Raw genomic sequence first — 15,880 nt, 5'->3', positions numbered from 1 at the left:
TTAGAATTGAGCAGAGAAAATTCAATGTGAAGAAATCCCATGTTACACATCTTCCAACATTTTCATTCAATTGCAACAATAACTATTTGCATTTACATAGCACCTTAAGCATACAGAGATCCCCACAGGTGTTTTACTGAGACATTAAAAAGCAAAATATGATACTGAGTTATGTAATAAACACGGTCAAACAGGTAAGTTTTAAAAGTGTTTTGAAGGATGAAAGTGAGGTAGAGAAATAAAAGCATAGAAAATAGGGGCAAGAATAGGCTATTTGGCCCTTTGAAGCTGCTCTGCCATTCAGCATGATCATGACTGATGATCCCACTCCATACTCTGTTCCACGCTTTCTCTCCATACTCTTTGATTGCTTTCGCCCTAAGAATGTAATCTAATTTCTTCTTGAAAATATTCAACAGTTTGGCCTCAGCTCCTTTCTGTGGCAGGGAATTCCACAGGCTCATCACTTTCTTAGGGAAGAAATTTTTCCTCATCTCAGTCGTAAATGGCCTACCCCATACTCTTAGACTGTGACCCTTGGTTCTGGACACGCCTTGCATTGACCCTGTCTATCCCTGTTAGAATTTTACAGATTTCTATGAGCTCCCTCTTCATTCTTCTAAACGCTGGTGAATGTAGCCCTAACTGATTCAGTCTCTTGTTACATATCAGTCATGGAGTCATAGCATCACACAGCACGGAAACAGACCCTTCGGTCCAACCAATCCATGCCAAACATAATCCCAAACTAAGCTAGTCCCACCTGCCTGTTCCCAGCCCATATCCCTCCAAAGCCTTCCTATTCATGTACTTAATTCAAATGTTTTTTAAATGTTGTAATTGCACCCACATCCATCACTTCCTCAGGAAGTTCATTCCACACACGAACCACACTCCGTGTATAAAATTTGCCTCTCATGTCTTTTTAAATATCTCTCCTCTCACATTAATAATATGCCCCCTAGTTTTGAAATCGCCCATCATAGGAAAAAAATAGCTACCATTAACTCTATCTATACCCCTCATTATTTTATAAACTTCTCTAAGGTCCTCTCTCAACCTCCTACGCTCCAGTGAAAAATGTCCCAGCCTATCTAGCCTTTGTTTATAACTCAAACATTCCATATGGGCAACATCCTGCTAAATCTCTCCTGAAATCTCTCTGGCTTGATAATATCCTTCCTACAACTGGGCAACGTCATACCATTCCTGGTAATCAGCCTGGTAAACCTTTGTTGTACTCCCTCCATTGCCAGAACATTTTTCCTCAGATAAGGAGACTAAACCTGCCCACAATACTCAAGGCGCAGTCTCACTGACGCCCTGTTTAATTGCAGCAAGACATTCCTTCTCCTGTACTCAAAATTCTTACTATGAAGGCCAACATACCATTTGTTTTCTTCAGCACCTGCTGCACCTGTATGCTCACTTTAAGTGATTGGTGTACAAGGACACCCAGGCCTTGTTCCAGCTCCTCCTTTCCTAAACTATCATCATTCAGATAATAATCTGCCTTCCTATTTTTGCCACCAAAGTAGATAATCTCATATTTGTAAACACTGTATTTCATCTGCCATGCACTTGCCCACACACTCAACATTTCCAAATCGTATTGAAGTATTTCCGCATCCTGGTCACAGTTCACTCTCCCACCCAGCATTCTGTCATCTACAAACTTGGAGATGTTGCATTTAGTTCCCCTGTCTAAATCATTTCTATGTATTGTCAATAGCTGGTGTCCAAGCACCAATCTCTAATGCCCAACTAAATATTGGCTGCCACTCAGAAAAAGAGCCATTTATGCCTACTCTTTATTTCCTGTCTGTCAACTGGTTCTCAATTCATGTCAGTACACCACCTTAATCCCATGTGCTTTGATTTTACATGCTAATCTTGTTTGTGGAAGCTCATTAAAAGCCGTCTAAAAATCCAAGTAAACCACATCCCCTGGTTCTCCAGATGAACTCTACGAGTTGCGTATTGTGATGGTATGAGGCCCCAGCTGGCTATGATAAATTGGGAATGTTACTTAAAGGCATGACAGTGGATAGTCAATGGCAAACATTTAAAGAGTGAATAGGATGAACTACAGTAATTGTTCATTCCTGTCTGGCATAAAAATAAAATGGGAAAAGCAGCCTGACCATGGCTAACAAAGGAAATTAGGGACAGTATTTGATCCAAGAAGGGGCATTACAAATTAACTACAAAGCACGGCATATTTCAGCAATTTAGATTTCAGCAAAGGAGTTCAAAGGGATTGATTAAGAGAGGGAAAACAAAGTATTGCAGGGGGCATACAAATTATTTGTAAAATTTCCTAGAGATACTTGACGAGAAAAAGACTGGTGATAACAAATGTGGGCCCCTTAAAGAAAAAAGCAAGGCAAATTATGAAGGGGAACAAAGAAATAAGCAGACCAGTTAAGTACATATTTTGCTCTGTCTTCACAAAAGAGGACATGAATAACATCCCAAAAATGATATGGAACACAGGGTCTAGTGACAGGAAGGAACTGAAGGAAATCTGTATTAGTAGGAAAATTGTGTTGGGGGAGTTGATGGGATTAGAATCCAATTAATCCCCAGGGTCCAATAATCCATTTTCTAGAATACTTAAGGAAGTGGCCTGAGAAATAATAGATGCATTGGTGGTCATCTTTCTAGATTCTATTGACAATCCAACAGTTTATATGGAACCGAGAGTAACTATACTACCCCACCATTTAACAAAAATGGTAGAGGGAAGGCAGGGAATTATAGACTGGTTAGCCTGATATCAGGCATGACGAAATTGCTACAGTCCCTTATAAAAGATTTATTAACTGCGCACTTGGAAAACTGTAACAAGATTGGACAGAATCAGCATGGATTTCTGAAAGGGAAATCATGCTTGACAAATTTGCTGGAATTTTTTGAGGCAGCAACTACCAGATTTGATGAAGGGGGGAGCCTGGGGATGTAGAAAAGTTTAAGGAGGAAGTTCAATTTCAGGCCTTGGGTCCCAGGCAACTGAAGGAATGGTCCCCAACAATGGAGTTTGAAATACAAGATGCTCAAGAGCACAGAATTGGAGGAGTGCTGCTTGGAGGGTTGGTGCTGGGGGACATTACAGGGAGAGGGTGGCAGCAGACCATGGCAGTATTTTTAAACAAGGTGACAACTTTAAAATTTGAGCATTATTTATCTGGGGGTCAGTGTGGGTGAGTGAACACAAAGTTGATAGATGAACAGGATTTCATGCTAGTCAGGATGTAGGCAGCAGAGCTTTGGAATGACCTATGGTTTATGGCGGGTACAACGTGGGAGGCTGACCAGGTATACACTGGGATAGTCAAGTATAGTAGTAACAAAAGGTCAGTTGAGGCAGATTCAGGGTCAGTTGATTTTTTGACGTAGAAACAGGCAATCTTGTAAATGCCTGAATATGTGGTCGAAAGAAGATCTTGACACAGATTCCCAACAGTTTGGTTCAGCCTCTGACATTTGCCTGGGAGAGGGATGGACTGAGTGATGAGAGTACAGATTTTGTGGCAATGGATTCCAGCTTCCCAATATATAATTGCAGGAAACTTTGTCTCATCCTGTACTGGATGTCAGACAAGCAGTTGGACAATTTAGAGACAGTGGAATGACTAAGCAAAGTGGTGATAAGGTAGACCTGGGTACCATCTGCACACAGGTGGAAACTCAAGTGCTTTCAGATGATGTTGTCAATGTGCAGCCTGTAATTGAGAAAAAAAGAGGGAGTCATAGATAGGTCTTTGAGGCACAGTGTTTTGGTTGGAATTGAAAAACAACTGATGGTGATTCTATGGCTATAATTAAATGGATAAGAGTGGAATCAGTTAAGTCAGTCCAATTTAGCTCAACAACAGTTGAGGAGGGTGGTATCATCAAGCTTGTCAAAGGTTGCAGGCAGATCAAGAAGGAAAAAGGGGGAATAGTTATTCACAGAGAATATCATTCGTGACTTCGATTAACGTCATTTCATGATTGTGGTCGGATGGAAATCTGATTGGAGGGATTCAAACATGGAGTTCCTGGGAAGATGGGAATGAATTTGGAAGTGATGCTCAGGAAGGCCGTGATTCAATTCCTACCTGCTACTCAAGGACTTTCTCCTAGGAACGAAGAACAATATAGCACCAGAACAGGGCCTTTGGCCCTCCAAGCCTGTGTTGACACATTTTACCCTTCCATTCTAAAACTGTCTTCAATTACAGGATCCATATCCCTTTATTCCCTTCCTATTCATGTATTTATCCAGGTGCTTCCTGAACGCTGCTATCCTGTCTGCTTCACCCACCTCCTCTGGTAGCACACCTCCAGGCACTCACCACCCTTTGTGTGGAAAACCTGCCTTGCACATTTCTTTTAAACATTTTCTCCCCAACAACTTGAACCTGTGTCCCCTAGTAATTGACCCCTCAACCCTGGGAAAAGCTTCATACTTTCCACTCTATCCGTGCCATTTACAATCTTATAAACTTCTATCAGGTCGCCCCTCAACCTCCTGCATTCCAATGAAAACAAACTCAGTCTATCCAATCTTTCTTCATAGCTAAAATCCCCCATACCAGGCAACATCCTGGCAAACCTTTTCTGTACCCTCTCCAATGCATCCACATCCTTCTGGTAGTGACCAGAACTGTAAGCAATATTCCAACTGTGGCTTAACTAAAGTTCTATAAAGCTGCAGCATGACTTGCCTATCCTTATACTCAATGCCCCTTCCAACGAAGGCAAGCATGCTATAGGCCCTTTTTGACTACCTTATCTACTTGTGCTGCCACCTTCAGTCAGTAAAGGAATTGTGGGTAGATTTCGTCACCTCTTGCTCCTTTTACTGTGCTGTGCTACTTATGGGCAAATAGTGCAGATGTTTAGAAAACACAGGTTTTGTCTCCTGGCTAGAGAGCTAGTGAAAACTCTACATTGCTTCTTTTGTGGATGTTGCTTTGCATTACGTGTGAATCTAACACTTTACTCAGGAGTCGGCCTTCCCCAGGATCCAGGACACTGAAGTGGATGTCCTGCTTGATTGTTGACAGCCAAACAAGGCTGGTAGCTCCTCAATCCTTGACAGTGCAACTGGGATTGTGGTGGTTGCTGTTGGTAATGCATCTACCTGAGACCCAGGATCACTGATGGACCCAGGCCATAGGTGCGTGATGGCAGAGTGAAGGTTATGGGTCAAGGGAGCAGGAGGCTGACAGCAAGGACAGTATGCTGGCTCTCAGCACCGACTCCTTCCAGCAACTCCTGGAATTCTGGGAGATACCCAACAGGGCTTTTTGCATGGGAGACTCATGCCCACTCTGGGTTTGATGGAGACTTGAAAGGGAATTAAGTTCCATTGAAAGTGTGGTTGACGGGCTATCCACACCCTTTCCTGCCCAAATTTAGTCAGGGCAGAGGCAGGAAGATGGCAGTGCCCCACCAGGATCCTACTGCTCAACTAAATGCCCCCTGTCAAAGTCACAGCTTGTTGTATGAAAGCTATGAGATGTGGGAAAGTGTGGATCTGAAGAGAGGGGTACAGAACGTGTATGTAGAAGGCAAGGAGATGGAGTGTAAAACAGTGCAAATAATTGTAGGTGTGAGGGAAAGTTGAGGAGGGAATGTTGGATGGAATGGAACTAGAAGTGGTGCAAGTATTAGCTGATATAGGACTCTTACCTGGACAACATGTTGAACATCAGACAGTATCTTTCAGAATTACTGGCAGATACTGGGAACTAAGGCTCATGTATTCAGTTCTTCAGCCATCTTTTCTCGCCGTCTTCAGAGATTTTATCTGGAGGGTTTTGCACTGGGGGAATCATTAAAATTCCCCTCCTTCTGTTGACTGCCTGCACATAAAGCAGCACTCAGAGAATACTGGGTACCACTTTCTGCAGCTGTTGTAGCCATGTCAGCCAGGTTGCAATGGTTTCTGCAGCCAAAGTGCGTGTCCCATTTAACAGGTGGAAGCAGCCTTTAAGTAGCATCAATGGCAGTATCTTACTCCAAATAAACATCCATAATAAGCAACATGTGTATCACTGTCTCCATGCGTGATTTAATGTACCATAACTTCATGATGTCCCCGAGACCACACCAACAGGCATATTCAGTCACTTCCCATCACCAGCTTACAGCCTCGGTCAAATTTTGACGCCAAAATCATACTTCCGTATTTACTGTACTTCCCCTTCATGGCTTTTCCTTTATTGTGGTCATTCAACTGCCTTATCAAAATTTGGATATATTGCATAACAACAGCCCAAGTATAAAATACATTAATCCAAGATAAAATTGAATAAAGATTACATGCAAAATTCTTCTATAAAATTTCAAACTAATGTTTAGGACAATTTGTGATGGCCAATAATTATGAAATCCAACTGGATGTATCACTGAACCAATGTGAAGAGTTAAGTGGGGTGTATTTAGAAGCTGTAATGAAAGTTAAAATCCCAGATCAATTGTGCAGTCCATTGTTAATGGTGAAAATTCCCTTAGATTGCCATGTGAGCAATGAAGATCAAAATCAGGAACTGAGGGAAACACAAAAACTGTACCTAACCTTGTACTTGATATTTCACTTTAACTTGCAAGTTGTTGATAACTAACCTATAAAATAGTCCTAGTAATTTTCATAATAAAATTGTTCATTGCAGTTGCCTTTAACAAATCTGAACCCTGTCTTCTTGCATTTGTTCTGTTGCTGGGCTTCAGTACCATAGGAATCGCCTATGAGTCTGAAAGAGCTGATGCTAGTTTGGGTGCAGAAGACATCTTTGATTGTGATGATATCTTGAGGACTTGGTCAGTATAAAACAGGAGCTTCAGGATGCAAACCTGAGCCTGGTGTTCTCCTAACAATCTCTGTAGTATATACATCATTTTCATTTGATCTGTAAATACTTGCAGGAGTGCAATAAACTTTATCTTGTTTATTCAACAAGATACTTCCAGTTAGACCTGAAAGATGGCTATCTTCATCCATGCTCAATCACTTTGGACTTGAATAACTCATACACACAATACTTGTTGTCCTTCTATGCCTCTCCCCTACTCTATGAGCTTTTAAAACAAAGAGGCAAAGAGATGAGTTCATGTATAGTGGAGCCAGCACTATCCTGACCTTCCTAATATTAAATCACACTATAAATGTAATAAATGGCAAAGACAGTCAAGCTAACCTGAAATGGAATTGAACACTCGTGTTAAAATAATACATTGGATATTACATCTTATCTTAAAGTATCACTTTCCTTTGCCACCTTATAAGAGTCAACTTGTATTTTCAGAATTGATACTGGGTTAAACAAAATCTCCTCAGGAATTAAACTCATGCCAGTATAGTCAGACTGGTGGCAGAATCATAACTTTACCCTTTTGATAGCAGATGTATTTTATCTTATTCTATAGTTTCTTCAATGCCATTTACTGTGTTTGTACCAGATCTCGTTGAAATTCCTTACACCAAAAGATATGTACTGGATGCGCTCAAAAGCTAAGTTAAATGTTGGCGATGATAAAACCTGGTACAAATTAGTCATCCAACTTACCAGTTCTATGTGAGTTAGCTGTTGTGCCAGGGTATATGGATCATTGCAAATACTCAGTATATCTCTTTGAATGGATGGAGGTTTGGTTTTGATGATAACCAATTTATCGGACACACTAGCATTGAGCTTGACTGTGTTTTCTTCACCTTGATTTAGAGTCGCCAGTTTTTGGTTCAATGTTTGCAAAAGCTGATTCATTGTCTTCCAATAACTCTGGGGGAAAATAAAAAGAATCTGGCAGGTCACCACAGAGGAACTCAGAAAATGATTACACATCCTTTATTTGTACTTACAGTACATAAGACAAGTCCACAAGTGTTATACAGATGCAAAATACAGGGAACTGTGGATTCTGAAAACCTGAAATGAAAATAAAAGTGCTGGGAATGCACAGGTGTGGCGGCATCGGTGGAAAGAGAAAATGTTTCAGGTTGATGACCCTTTCTGATGAAAGATTGATGTGTTAGATGCAATTTAATGGCCTCTCTTGGAGCATATTTCGAGACTAGAAGGGCATTAATTAGTTGGGGTGATGGGGTACCTGAACCTTACTGCCATCAGGATTGTCAGGGATGGGTATGTCTGGGATCAAACCTCCCAACCTGCCATCAATTGAAGCCCATCAATGGACAAGTAATGACCACGAAGGTCCTCACTCCGTTGCTGCTGGTATTAACTCGGTGGTGGAGGGCCTGTCCACATGTGGCATGTCTGACATGTAGGAGTGTGTGTCCTGATTGTTGTCTCTCAGGGATGTTCCTCATTCAAAGGCACAAAGTGCCTTAATGAGGGATGTGACTTTAGGAACAGCGTGGGACCTGCTGAGAACCAGCATCATGCCCTTTCTGCTGGTGTCCCCTACCCTCTGTCTCCTAACCAGTACACCTCCCACCATTATTTACCTAAGGCCTGGGTCTTATGAACTCATCAATCCTGGGTCTCTAGTAGCTGTTGTTTGTGAACTCTTGGTGTGGCCATTCAAGAGAACTGCAAGCCTCTGCTTGGCCAGCAGTTCTCAATTGACCAGATGTCCAAGATTCTGGAGGTCCTGGATCCAGAAGAAGTCGGCCATTGGTTACATAAGTGTCTGGATGGCATATAATACCATCTGGCCTTACTAGAATAGATAATGTGGTTTCTCTCACTGGCTTTATAGCCAGCAGGCAAGACACTAACACCTCCATAAAATCAAATACATTTACTCTTGTTTCTTTCTACAGATATATTCAATGCTATGCTTGTTTCATTTCCAAAATAAATTGAACTTGCACTTAATTGCTCAATCTCATTGAGACTGTAATTAAAAGTAGGAAAGCTAACTGATTTCCCACTTCTTAAACCTGGAAACGTCATCTGAAATATAACTGTATATCATATTTGCATTGAAGTACCCTATAAACCTTCTACAGACCTTAGGTTATGTAAATATTTGCGTACATAAATGCATTCTGTAGATGTTGTATATGGGTCAGAAATGTTAATACTAGATTAAGTGCAGTATGCATAACGGTGTCATGGAGACTTTGTTAAACTACAGAAAGAGCTTTTTGTGGACAGACCTGAGACTAGTGTGCTCCTAACAGTCGTGGTGGTAATGCAGCTTATATTCTGTAATGTGTAAACGGTTGCAGTAATGTACTAAACTTCGTATTGTTTATTCAACATGATACTTATAGTTAGATGAGAAAGGTAACCTCATCCAGACAAGAACATTTTGGCTTGAAGGGACAACCCAACAACATGGTGACAGCTGTGGACCCTTGCCACAAATTAGTGAGCAGTGGCGACCAGCACTATTTCTAAAGAATGTCAACTAAGATAAATTAGAATGTAGACCCTTAAGAAAAACTAAGGGGAGGAAAAGCATGCTGGTGAGCCAGAAGACTTCAAGAGCAACTGCTGATTGTTGACAATAGTGAAGCCCACAAACCTCCTGACAACACTCAACTCAGAAGAATACGTCCGAGAATGACACAAGAAGTATTCCAGACCTGACAGAAAATGCACAACAGCAGAAGAAATCCTCCAAGTAGCTACAAGGAGAGCAGGTGAGCCAGCCAGACATTGAGAATTACAGAAGCTAAAATCAAAAACCTCATGTACAAAGGGGAAACTTTGAATAGTGCAGAAACTCAGGGTGAAAGGGCAGAAATTGTTTAAAAGGCTTTTGTACTTATTAGGAGGAATGCTAACTTTGTTTCTGCAAGACCCTTATTTCAGGTGTGAAAATAAGAAAACAATAAGTTAGCTGGATCTGGTAGACTGAAGACTGATTTAGACCATAATTATATTGCCACTGTCACATCAATGTAAAGGTATCATCCAACTTAAGAGAACAGCTTTGAAGAGGGATCCCAATTTGAATCTGGAACATACTGAAACTAACAATACATGACCAATGAGGGTTATATATCACTTTGATTTAGGGCAGGTGGAGTATAATTCCAGTGTGGTGTGGAAACAATTTTGGAAAGCTGGAATTCTTGTGTATGTTATCAACTTAGTGCAGAGACTTTTTAATATTATCTTATAACATTAAAAATGTATTGGCAAAGAACAAAGCTTTCTGCATTTAAATTAGCCTGCATACACAATGTAATTTCTTAGCGGACAGAATGAAAATTACACCTTGCAGTAAAAATACACATGATGTCATCTGTGACTTGCACTGTGTAACACCCTATCGCAAACTCAAAGTACAGTGTTAAAAATTCAATCTCGTCTTGACCGCTGCTTCATATTAAATAGGTGACTCCAGGATTGATATTCAGCACTGATAGAAAGGAAGATATTGATTTATGAATTCAATGCATATGGCAGCAGAATCGTAAACATCTAGCTTTGAAATATAATACAGCAGATCTATAGCACATTGCCAGGTAAGGGAGTAAAGTTAGATTGGTTTGAACGTTCCATTAGGTTTTGAGCTACTTATTGCTTTTATTCTCAATCTTCATCAATCTTTAAATTAATATCTAATTATTTTCACATTGGAAATGCTTGATCTTGGTGCAATCATGATAACAGTTGCAGGAGAATGATCGTGTATTCTTTATATCTGGGACATTTATTTACGGTAATGTTGTTCTATTAGTCATTAGTCAAATAATTTATGAAAATAAATAAAGTAATTAGGATGCATTTATCCTTAATACATAATTAAAATATTGTCTGACAATCATTTTCCGTTTATATTAGTTTTTTATAGATAACTCAGTAGTGTTAATAATTTAACAGATTATTGCTAAGAGGAAAAATTCAAAAATTATTTTAGTAATTTGTTGGAGATTTTCAATTATGTTTATAATGGACTTTATATCAAAGGGTTTTCTACATAATTAAAAGATAAACGAAAACTAATAGGAGGTTAAACCAACGAACATCAAAATATAGGAATCACCGAATTTAGTACATGCAAAACAAGCATACATGCTGAAACTTTAATGTTGAGATTTCATTATTTATGAAACTCACCTCATCACAGGGCGCTATCCTGTGGATCATGTCCTTTAGATGTGCAATCATTCTGTCATCCCGAAAATCGGATGGGAAAGTTTCTGTCCATTCTGTCAGCAGCTGCATTATCTTAGGTCCAAATTTTTTAATTCGTGCCTAAAGACCAGCAAAAATGATATAATTATAACTGAGATAAAACTGCTACAACTATAGAGCTCAAACATCTAAATGTCTTTATTGCTAATGTAAGGCCCAGGATGATATGTTATAACAATGTCTAGACCAATACTTTAATAGTTGTAAAGTGCTTTGAGATGGCCAGTAGTTATGAAAAGTACTTATCTGAGGAAACTTTATTTCACCCAGAAAGGGATAGAAACATGGAACGTGCTGCCTGAGAAGGTGGGAGAGGCAAGTACTTGCAATATTTAAGAAGCATCTGGATGAGTATTTAAAATGCCAGGACATAGTAAGCTATGGACCAAGTGCAGATAAATGGGACTAGTGGAGTTTGGTGTTTGTCAGTCAGCATAGATATGGTCGGCTGAAGGGCCTGTTTCTATACTGAATGACTCTCTAATCCATGCATGAGTCTTTCCTTTTTTCCTTTCATCCTGTTACCTTCACTACTTAAATAAGCTTAGAACGTCAGCCTCACTAAAGTTTCTCCAAGGGGTTCCCAACAGCATTTCACTTAGAATCATAGAATCATACAACACTGAAACAGACCCTTCAGTCTAACTCATCTGTGCCGACCAGACACCCCAATCTAACCTAGTCCCATTTGCCAGTATTTGACCCATATCCCTCTAAACCCTTCCTATTCATATACCCATCCAGACGCCTTTTAAATGTTGTAACTGTATCCACTTCCACCACTTCCTGTGGCAGTTCATTCCATACACACATCATTCTCTGCTCGAAAAAGTTACCCCTCAGGTCCTTTTGAAATCTTTCCCTTCTCACCTTAAACCTATGTTCTCTAGTGTTGGACTCCCCCACCCTAGGAAAAGACCTTGGCTATTCACCCTATCCATGCCCCTCATGATTTTATAAAACTCTATAAGGGCACCCCTCAATCTCCATGCTCCAGAGATAAAAAGCCCCAGCCTATTTAGCCTCTCCTTATAACTCAAACCCTCCAGTCCCAGCAGGACCTTGTACATCTTTTCTGCACTCTCTCATATTTAACATCATTCTGAACAGTGACCAGAATTGTATGCAGTATTCTAAAAGTGGCCTCATTAAAGTCCTATACAGACGCAACATGACATCCCAACTCCTACACTCAATGTACTGACCAAGGACAGCAAGCAAGCCAAATACCTTCTTCACTATGCTGTCTACCTGCTGCTCCACTTTCAAGGAATTATCCACCTGCATCCCTAGGTCTCTTCGTTCAACAACACTCCCCAGGACCCTACCATTAACTGTAGGAGTCCTGCCTTGGATTGCCCTATCGAAATGCAACACCTCAATGTATCCAAATTAAACTCCATCTGCCACTCCTTGGCCCATTGGCCCATCTGATCGAGGTCCTGTTGTAGTCTGAGATAATCATCTTCACTGTCCATTACACCGCCTGAACATTTGAAGTGAGACTCAGAGGGACAACTGAAGCGGTTTATAGGGCTAGATGGTTTGGAGGAATTGGAAATATTTTTAGCTTCTAATAAAGTGATATACCAATGCAGAACAGCAAATCTATTTTACTTAATTTGATTTCCATTTCTTCTTTGAGAATTCTAACCTTTTCTGGCTTCAAAATCAATACATAGTTGAACTACTATTTCAAAGAATATGAATGTTGAAAGAAATTCAAAGTGATGTTTACAGAATTGAACTTGAAAGGGATCTGTCACAATTATATTTGAGTATCTCTGAAAAGATACATTTTGTGAATATAATTATATTCAGTATCTGCAACAGAAATTGTCACGTTCTGAGATAATGGATTTTTGTGTTGGGGTAGGAAATCCAATGCCAATGGCATTTGGGCATTGGATCCCCACATTCTGTCAGTGTCAAATGCCCAATATGATTTCAGTAGGGTCTGACCAATTAGTGTTTAGTGAGGATGGGGGATTGGCTCCTAGTGCCAGAAGACTGATCGCAATCTACTCTAAGGCCAATGTCTGGCTGATGTATGTAAGAGAGACTGGGTGCCTCCATCCCCAATGAAAATTTTTTTACAAAGTCACGTTAATAAGACCATGGTTTCCAGGTCATCATTGTGAGGAGCAAACTTTCTGCTGAACAGCCAATGGCTGTAGCTGTGATATGAATACTAGGTTAGGTATGAGGGACATAAATAAATAATGGCTGGCCTCGCCTCCTGCACCCACGTCTGCTGCTGAGAAACTGCTGCCAACCTTAAGCTTTGTCTCAGCCTCAGTGAGAGAAAATTTCAGTTGGTCTCTGCTAAGTTGCCTCAGTAGGCCATTTAATTAGCCTGAAACACTATGGGCTGCTGTGGGTGAATTGTAATCAATACTATGCTACTGGACTATAAAAGGACCAGAGGGAAGAACATGCTGGCAAGCCATCATGCTAAATCTCAATGTAAATTTTTGGTCTTTTCCACTTCCAATTCACCTCTGTTTGGAATTGAATAGTTGGCCCATTTGTCACTTCTCCCATTTACTGGTACTTCTTTTTTTGAATCACGTTCCTCTGGTAGCAGAACTGGCTACTTGTTAATACGGCAAATATTAAGCAATGGAGTATCCTGTCTAAATAATAATGATAGAAAGTATTTTGTGACACAGTGATTTTAATATACTGATAGTTGAACAAATGCTTCAGTATCTCCAGTTACTGCTAATGGAGTATATGGCAGCAACAAAATGGATGGGGATTCACAGTAACATATTTACAGTCAACCTCCAACACTATCTGCCCCATTAAAGTTGAAAAGAGCAAGCAAATCTAACCTCACATAGACTGCAAGAGCTGATAGCCTCTTACATTTGGAATTCTGGAATTAAATTTGATTGACACTGCAAACCTTTAGTTAAGCTTCTTTATGGCACGACTGTTGGGTGGATACTTTTATCAGCAGGAGTGCCCTCAACAATGGTTTAGAGTGGGCTTTGGCCCCACTGTGACTCATTTTTCTTGGTTCATCAATTGTGTACCAAAAATGTTCCTATCACTCAAGGGGTGGCATGGTGGCTCAGTGGTTAGCACTGCTGCCTCACAGCACCAGGGACCCGGGTTTGATTCCAGCCTTGGGCAACTGTCTGTGTGGAGTGTGCACATCCTCTGTGTGGCATTCCTCTGGGTGCTCTGGTTTCCTCCCACAGGCTGAAGTTGACATTAGATATTAGGGTAAATTTCACAAAATCACAGTGCTAGCAGGTGAAGCTGCATGGATCCACACATCTGCAAAATTGACCTCACCATTTGTATATCGACAGAGTAATTTGTTTTTGTACTGATGGACGTCATGGTTTGGACTAATGGGGCTTATATTAGAATTGGATTGTAATTGATGATACCCTACTGCTTTGAGAAATTAAGAGTGTCAAAGAAGTTTAGTTGCCTGGGTATCTGTTGTTGCTGCTCAGTGCCAAATTCTTTGTGTTAGTCAACACAGAGGATGCATCACTGCGCTGAGAAATGGATCCTGTCAAATAACTTATGACAGGTTTGGAATGACCCCAGGACATATTAATTCATGTTGTACTCATTTAAGAGTGACAGACATAGCTGTGCAGAATACTTCTATAGCTCAGTTTCGATGTGATGATGAGTAACCACATTTCTGGTTAACTGCATGTCATGTGTGGAAGTCTGCTCTGAGGTCACATTCAGAAGTAAGTGTTTCCAAGGTGTTAGACGTGCCCATATCAATGTCTGAAGCCAGAGATTGTCAATTTGTACATGGTCGGCAATCTCTTAGCTCCCTAGCCTCTATATATTTGTAGTGCAATTTTACTTGCAAAGATCATATCATTTTAATTTCTGTACTTTTGCTTCTGAACTAAATTTGAAAATAGGACTATTTTAAAATTGAAAGATTGTGGAAGAAACTGCTGCACTTCTAAAAACAAGCTACTAAAACTCATTGTGTGCTGTGTTTACACTGCTGCTTTGTTCAAGTGGTGGGGAAAGATCTTTAACCAGCATAGTCCCTGTATGGATTGGGAGGGTGGGGGTGCTGTATAGTGAGATTTGAACGGCAACAAGAAGTTGATTAGATTGTTCAATAGTAACCAGTTGTAGATACTGAAGAACATCAGCTTTATTTCGGATTGGTTCCTGGATAGCTGAAGGCTACAGTGATTCTTTAACATATAATACCAGTTCCACATAAATGAGAAGGTTGACTAACATTGGTGATTCAATTGTTCCCAGTGTGAATAATAGTGTGAGAAGCCTTTGGGCTGCAGGAGGGGAAGGTAGTGTGTCTGTCTCACTCTGCAGTAAAAAAATAACTGGAGCCAAACCTGAAGAAAGCCAGTTTTATTTTACTCCCACCAGTTCTTTAAGCTGTTGCCTTTGACCAGCAACTAAAAGACTTTGTAGCTATTTCACTAATTGTCCTGTACCTCCTGCAAAGAAATGAAATGAACCTGGCAAAAAGAGATGGACGAACAGAAGCAAAAGGCTCAGCCCAGCGAACCCTGTGGATGTTGTTATTGAACTGTGGTTCCTAGTTTTTTTCCGCTTCACCCATAAAAACCATTTTTATTCATTTTCTTGTCCTATCTGTGTATGTGTGTAGGGATATAAAGCTTAACTAGTAGAGCCATGTGTTGATAGTTCATAGCTGTTTACCTGTGACTAGAATTTAGATATCTGTAACAAACAGTAGATCTTGTTATATACGGGAATCTAGCCAATGGTTTCTGTTCATTCAG

The 15,880-nt window shown here is 40.3% G+C and overlaps 1 protein-coding gene across 1 annotated transcript in view; it reads right to left on the bottom strand.

The window, feature by feature from the left end:
- The window catches only part of LOC109925877 (ras-GEF domain-containing family member 1C-like), a 62,363-nt gene that overhangs the window by 14,514 nt on the left and 31,969 nt on the right, over nucleotides 1-15,880 (bottom strand). The window contains exons 5-6 of the mRNA XM_048603708.1: nucleotides 11,034-11,171; nucleotides 7,560-7,772 (exon numbers count right to left, since the gene is read on the bottom strand). Coding sequence (XP_048459665.1) covers nucleotides 7,560-7,772; nucleotides 11,034-11,171 — 351 coding nt within the window. The remainder of the gene's footprint in view (nucleotides 1-7,559; nucleotides 7,773-11,033; nucleotides 11,172-15,880) is intronic.

This window comes from Rhincodon typus, chromosome 12 (genome assembly GCF_021869965.1).
Source record: "Rhincodon typus isolate 14 chromosome 12, sRhiTyp1.1, whole genome shotgun sequence".
Classification (NCBI taxonomy): Eukaryota; Metazoa; Chordata; class Chondrichthyes; order Orectolobiformes; family Rhincodontidae; genus Rhincodon; species Rhincodon typus.
Note: the sequence above shows the minus strand (reverse complement) of the source record. Positions and strands in the feature narration are given on the sequence as shown.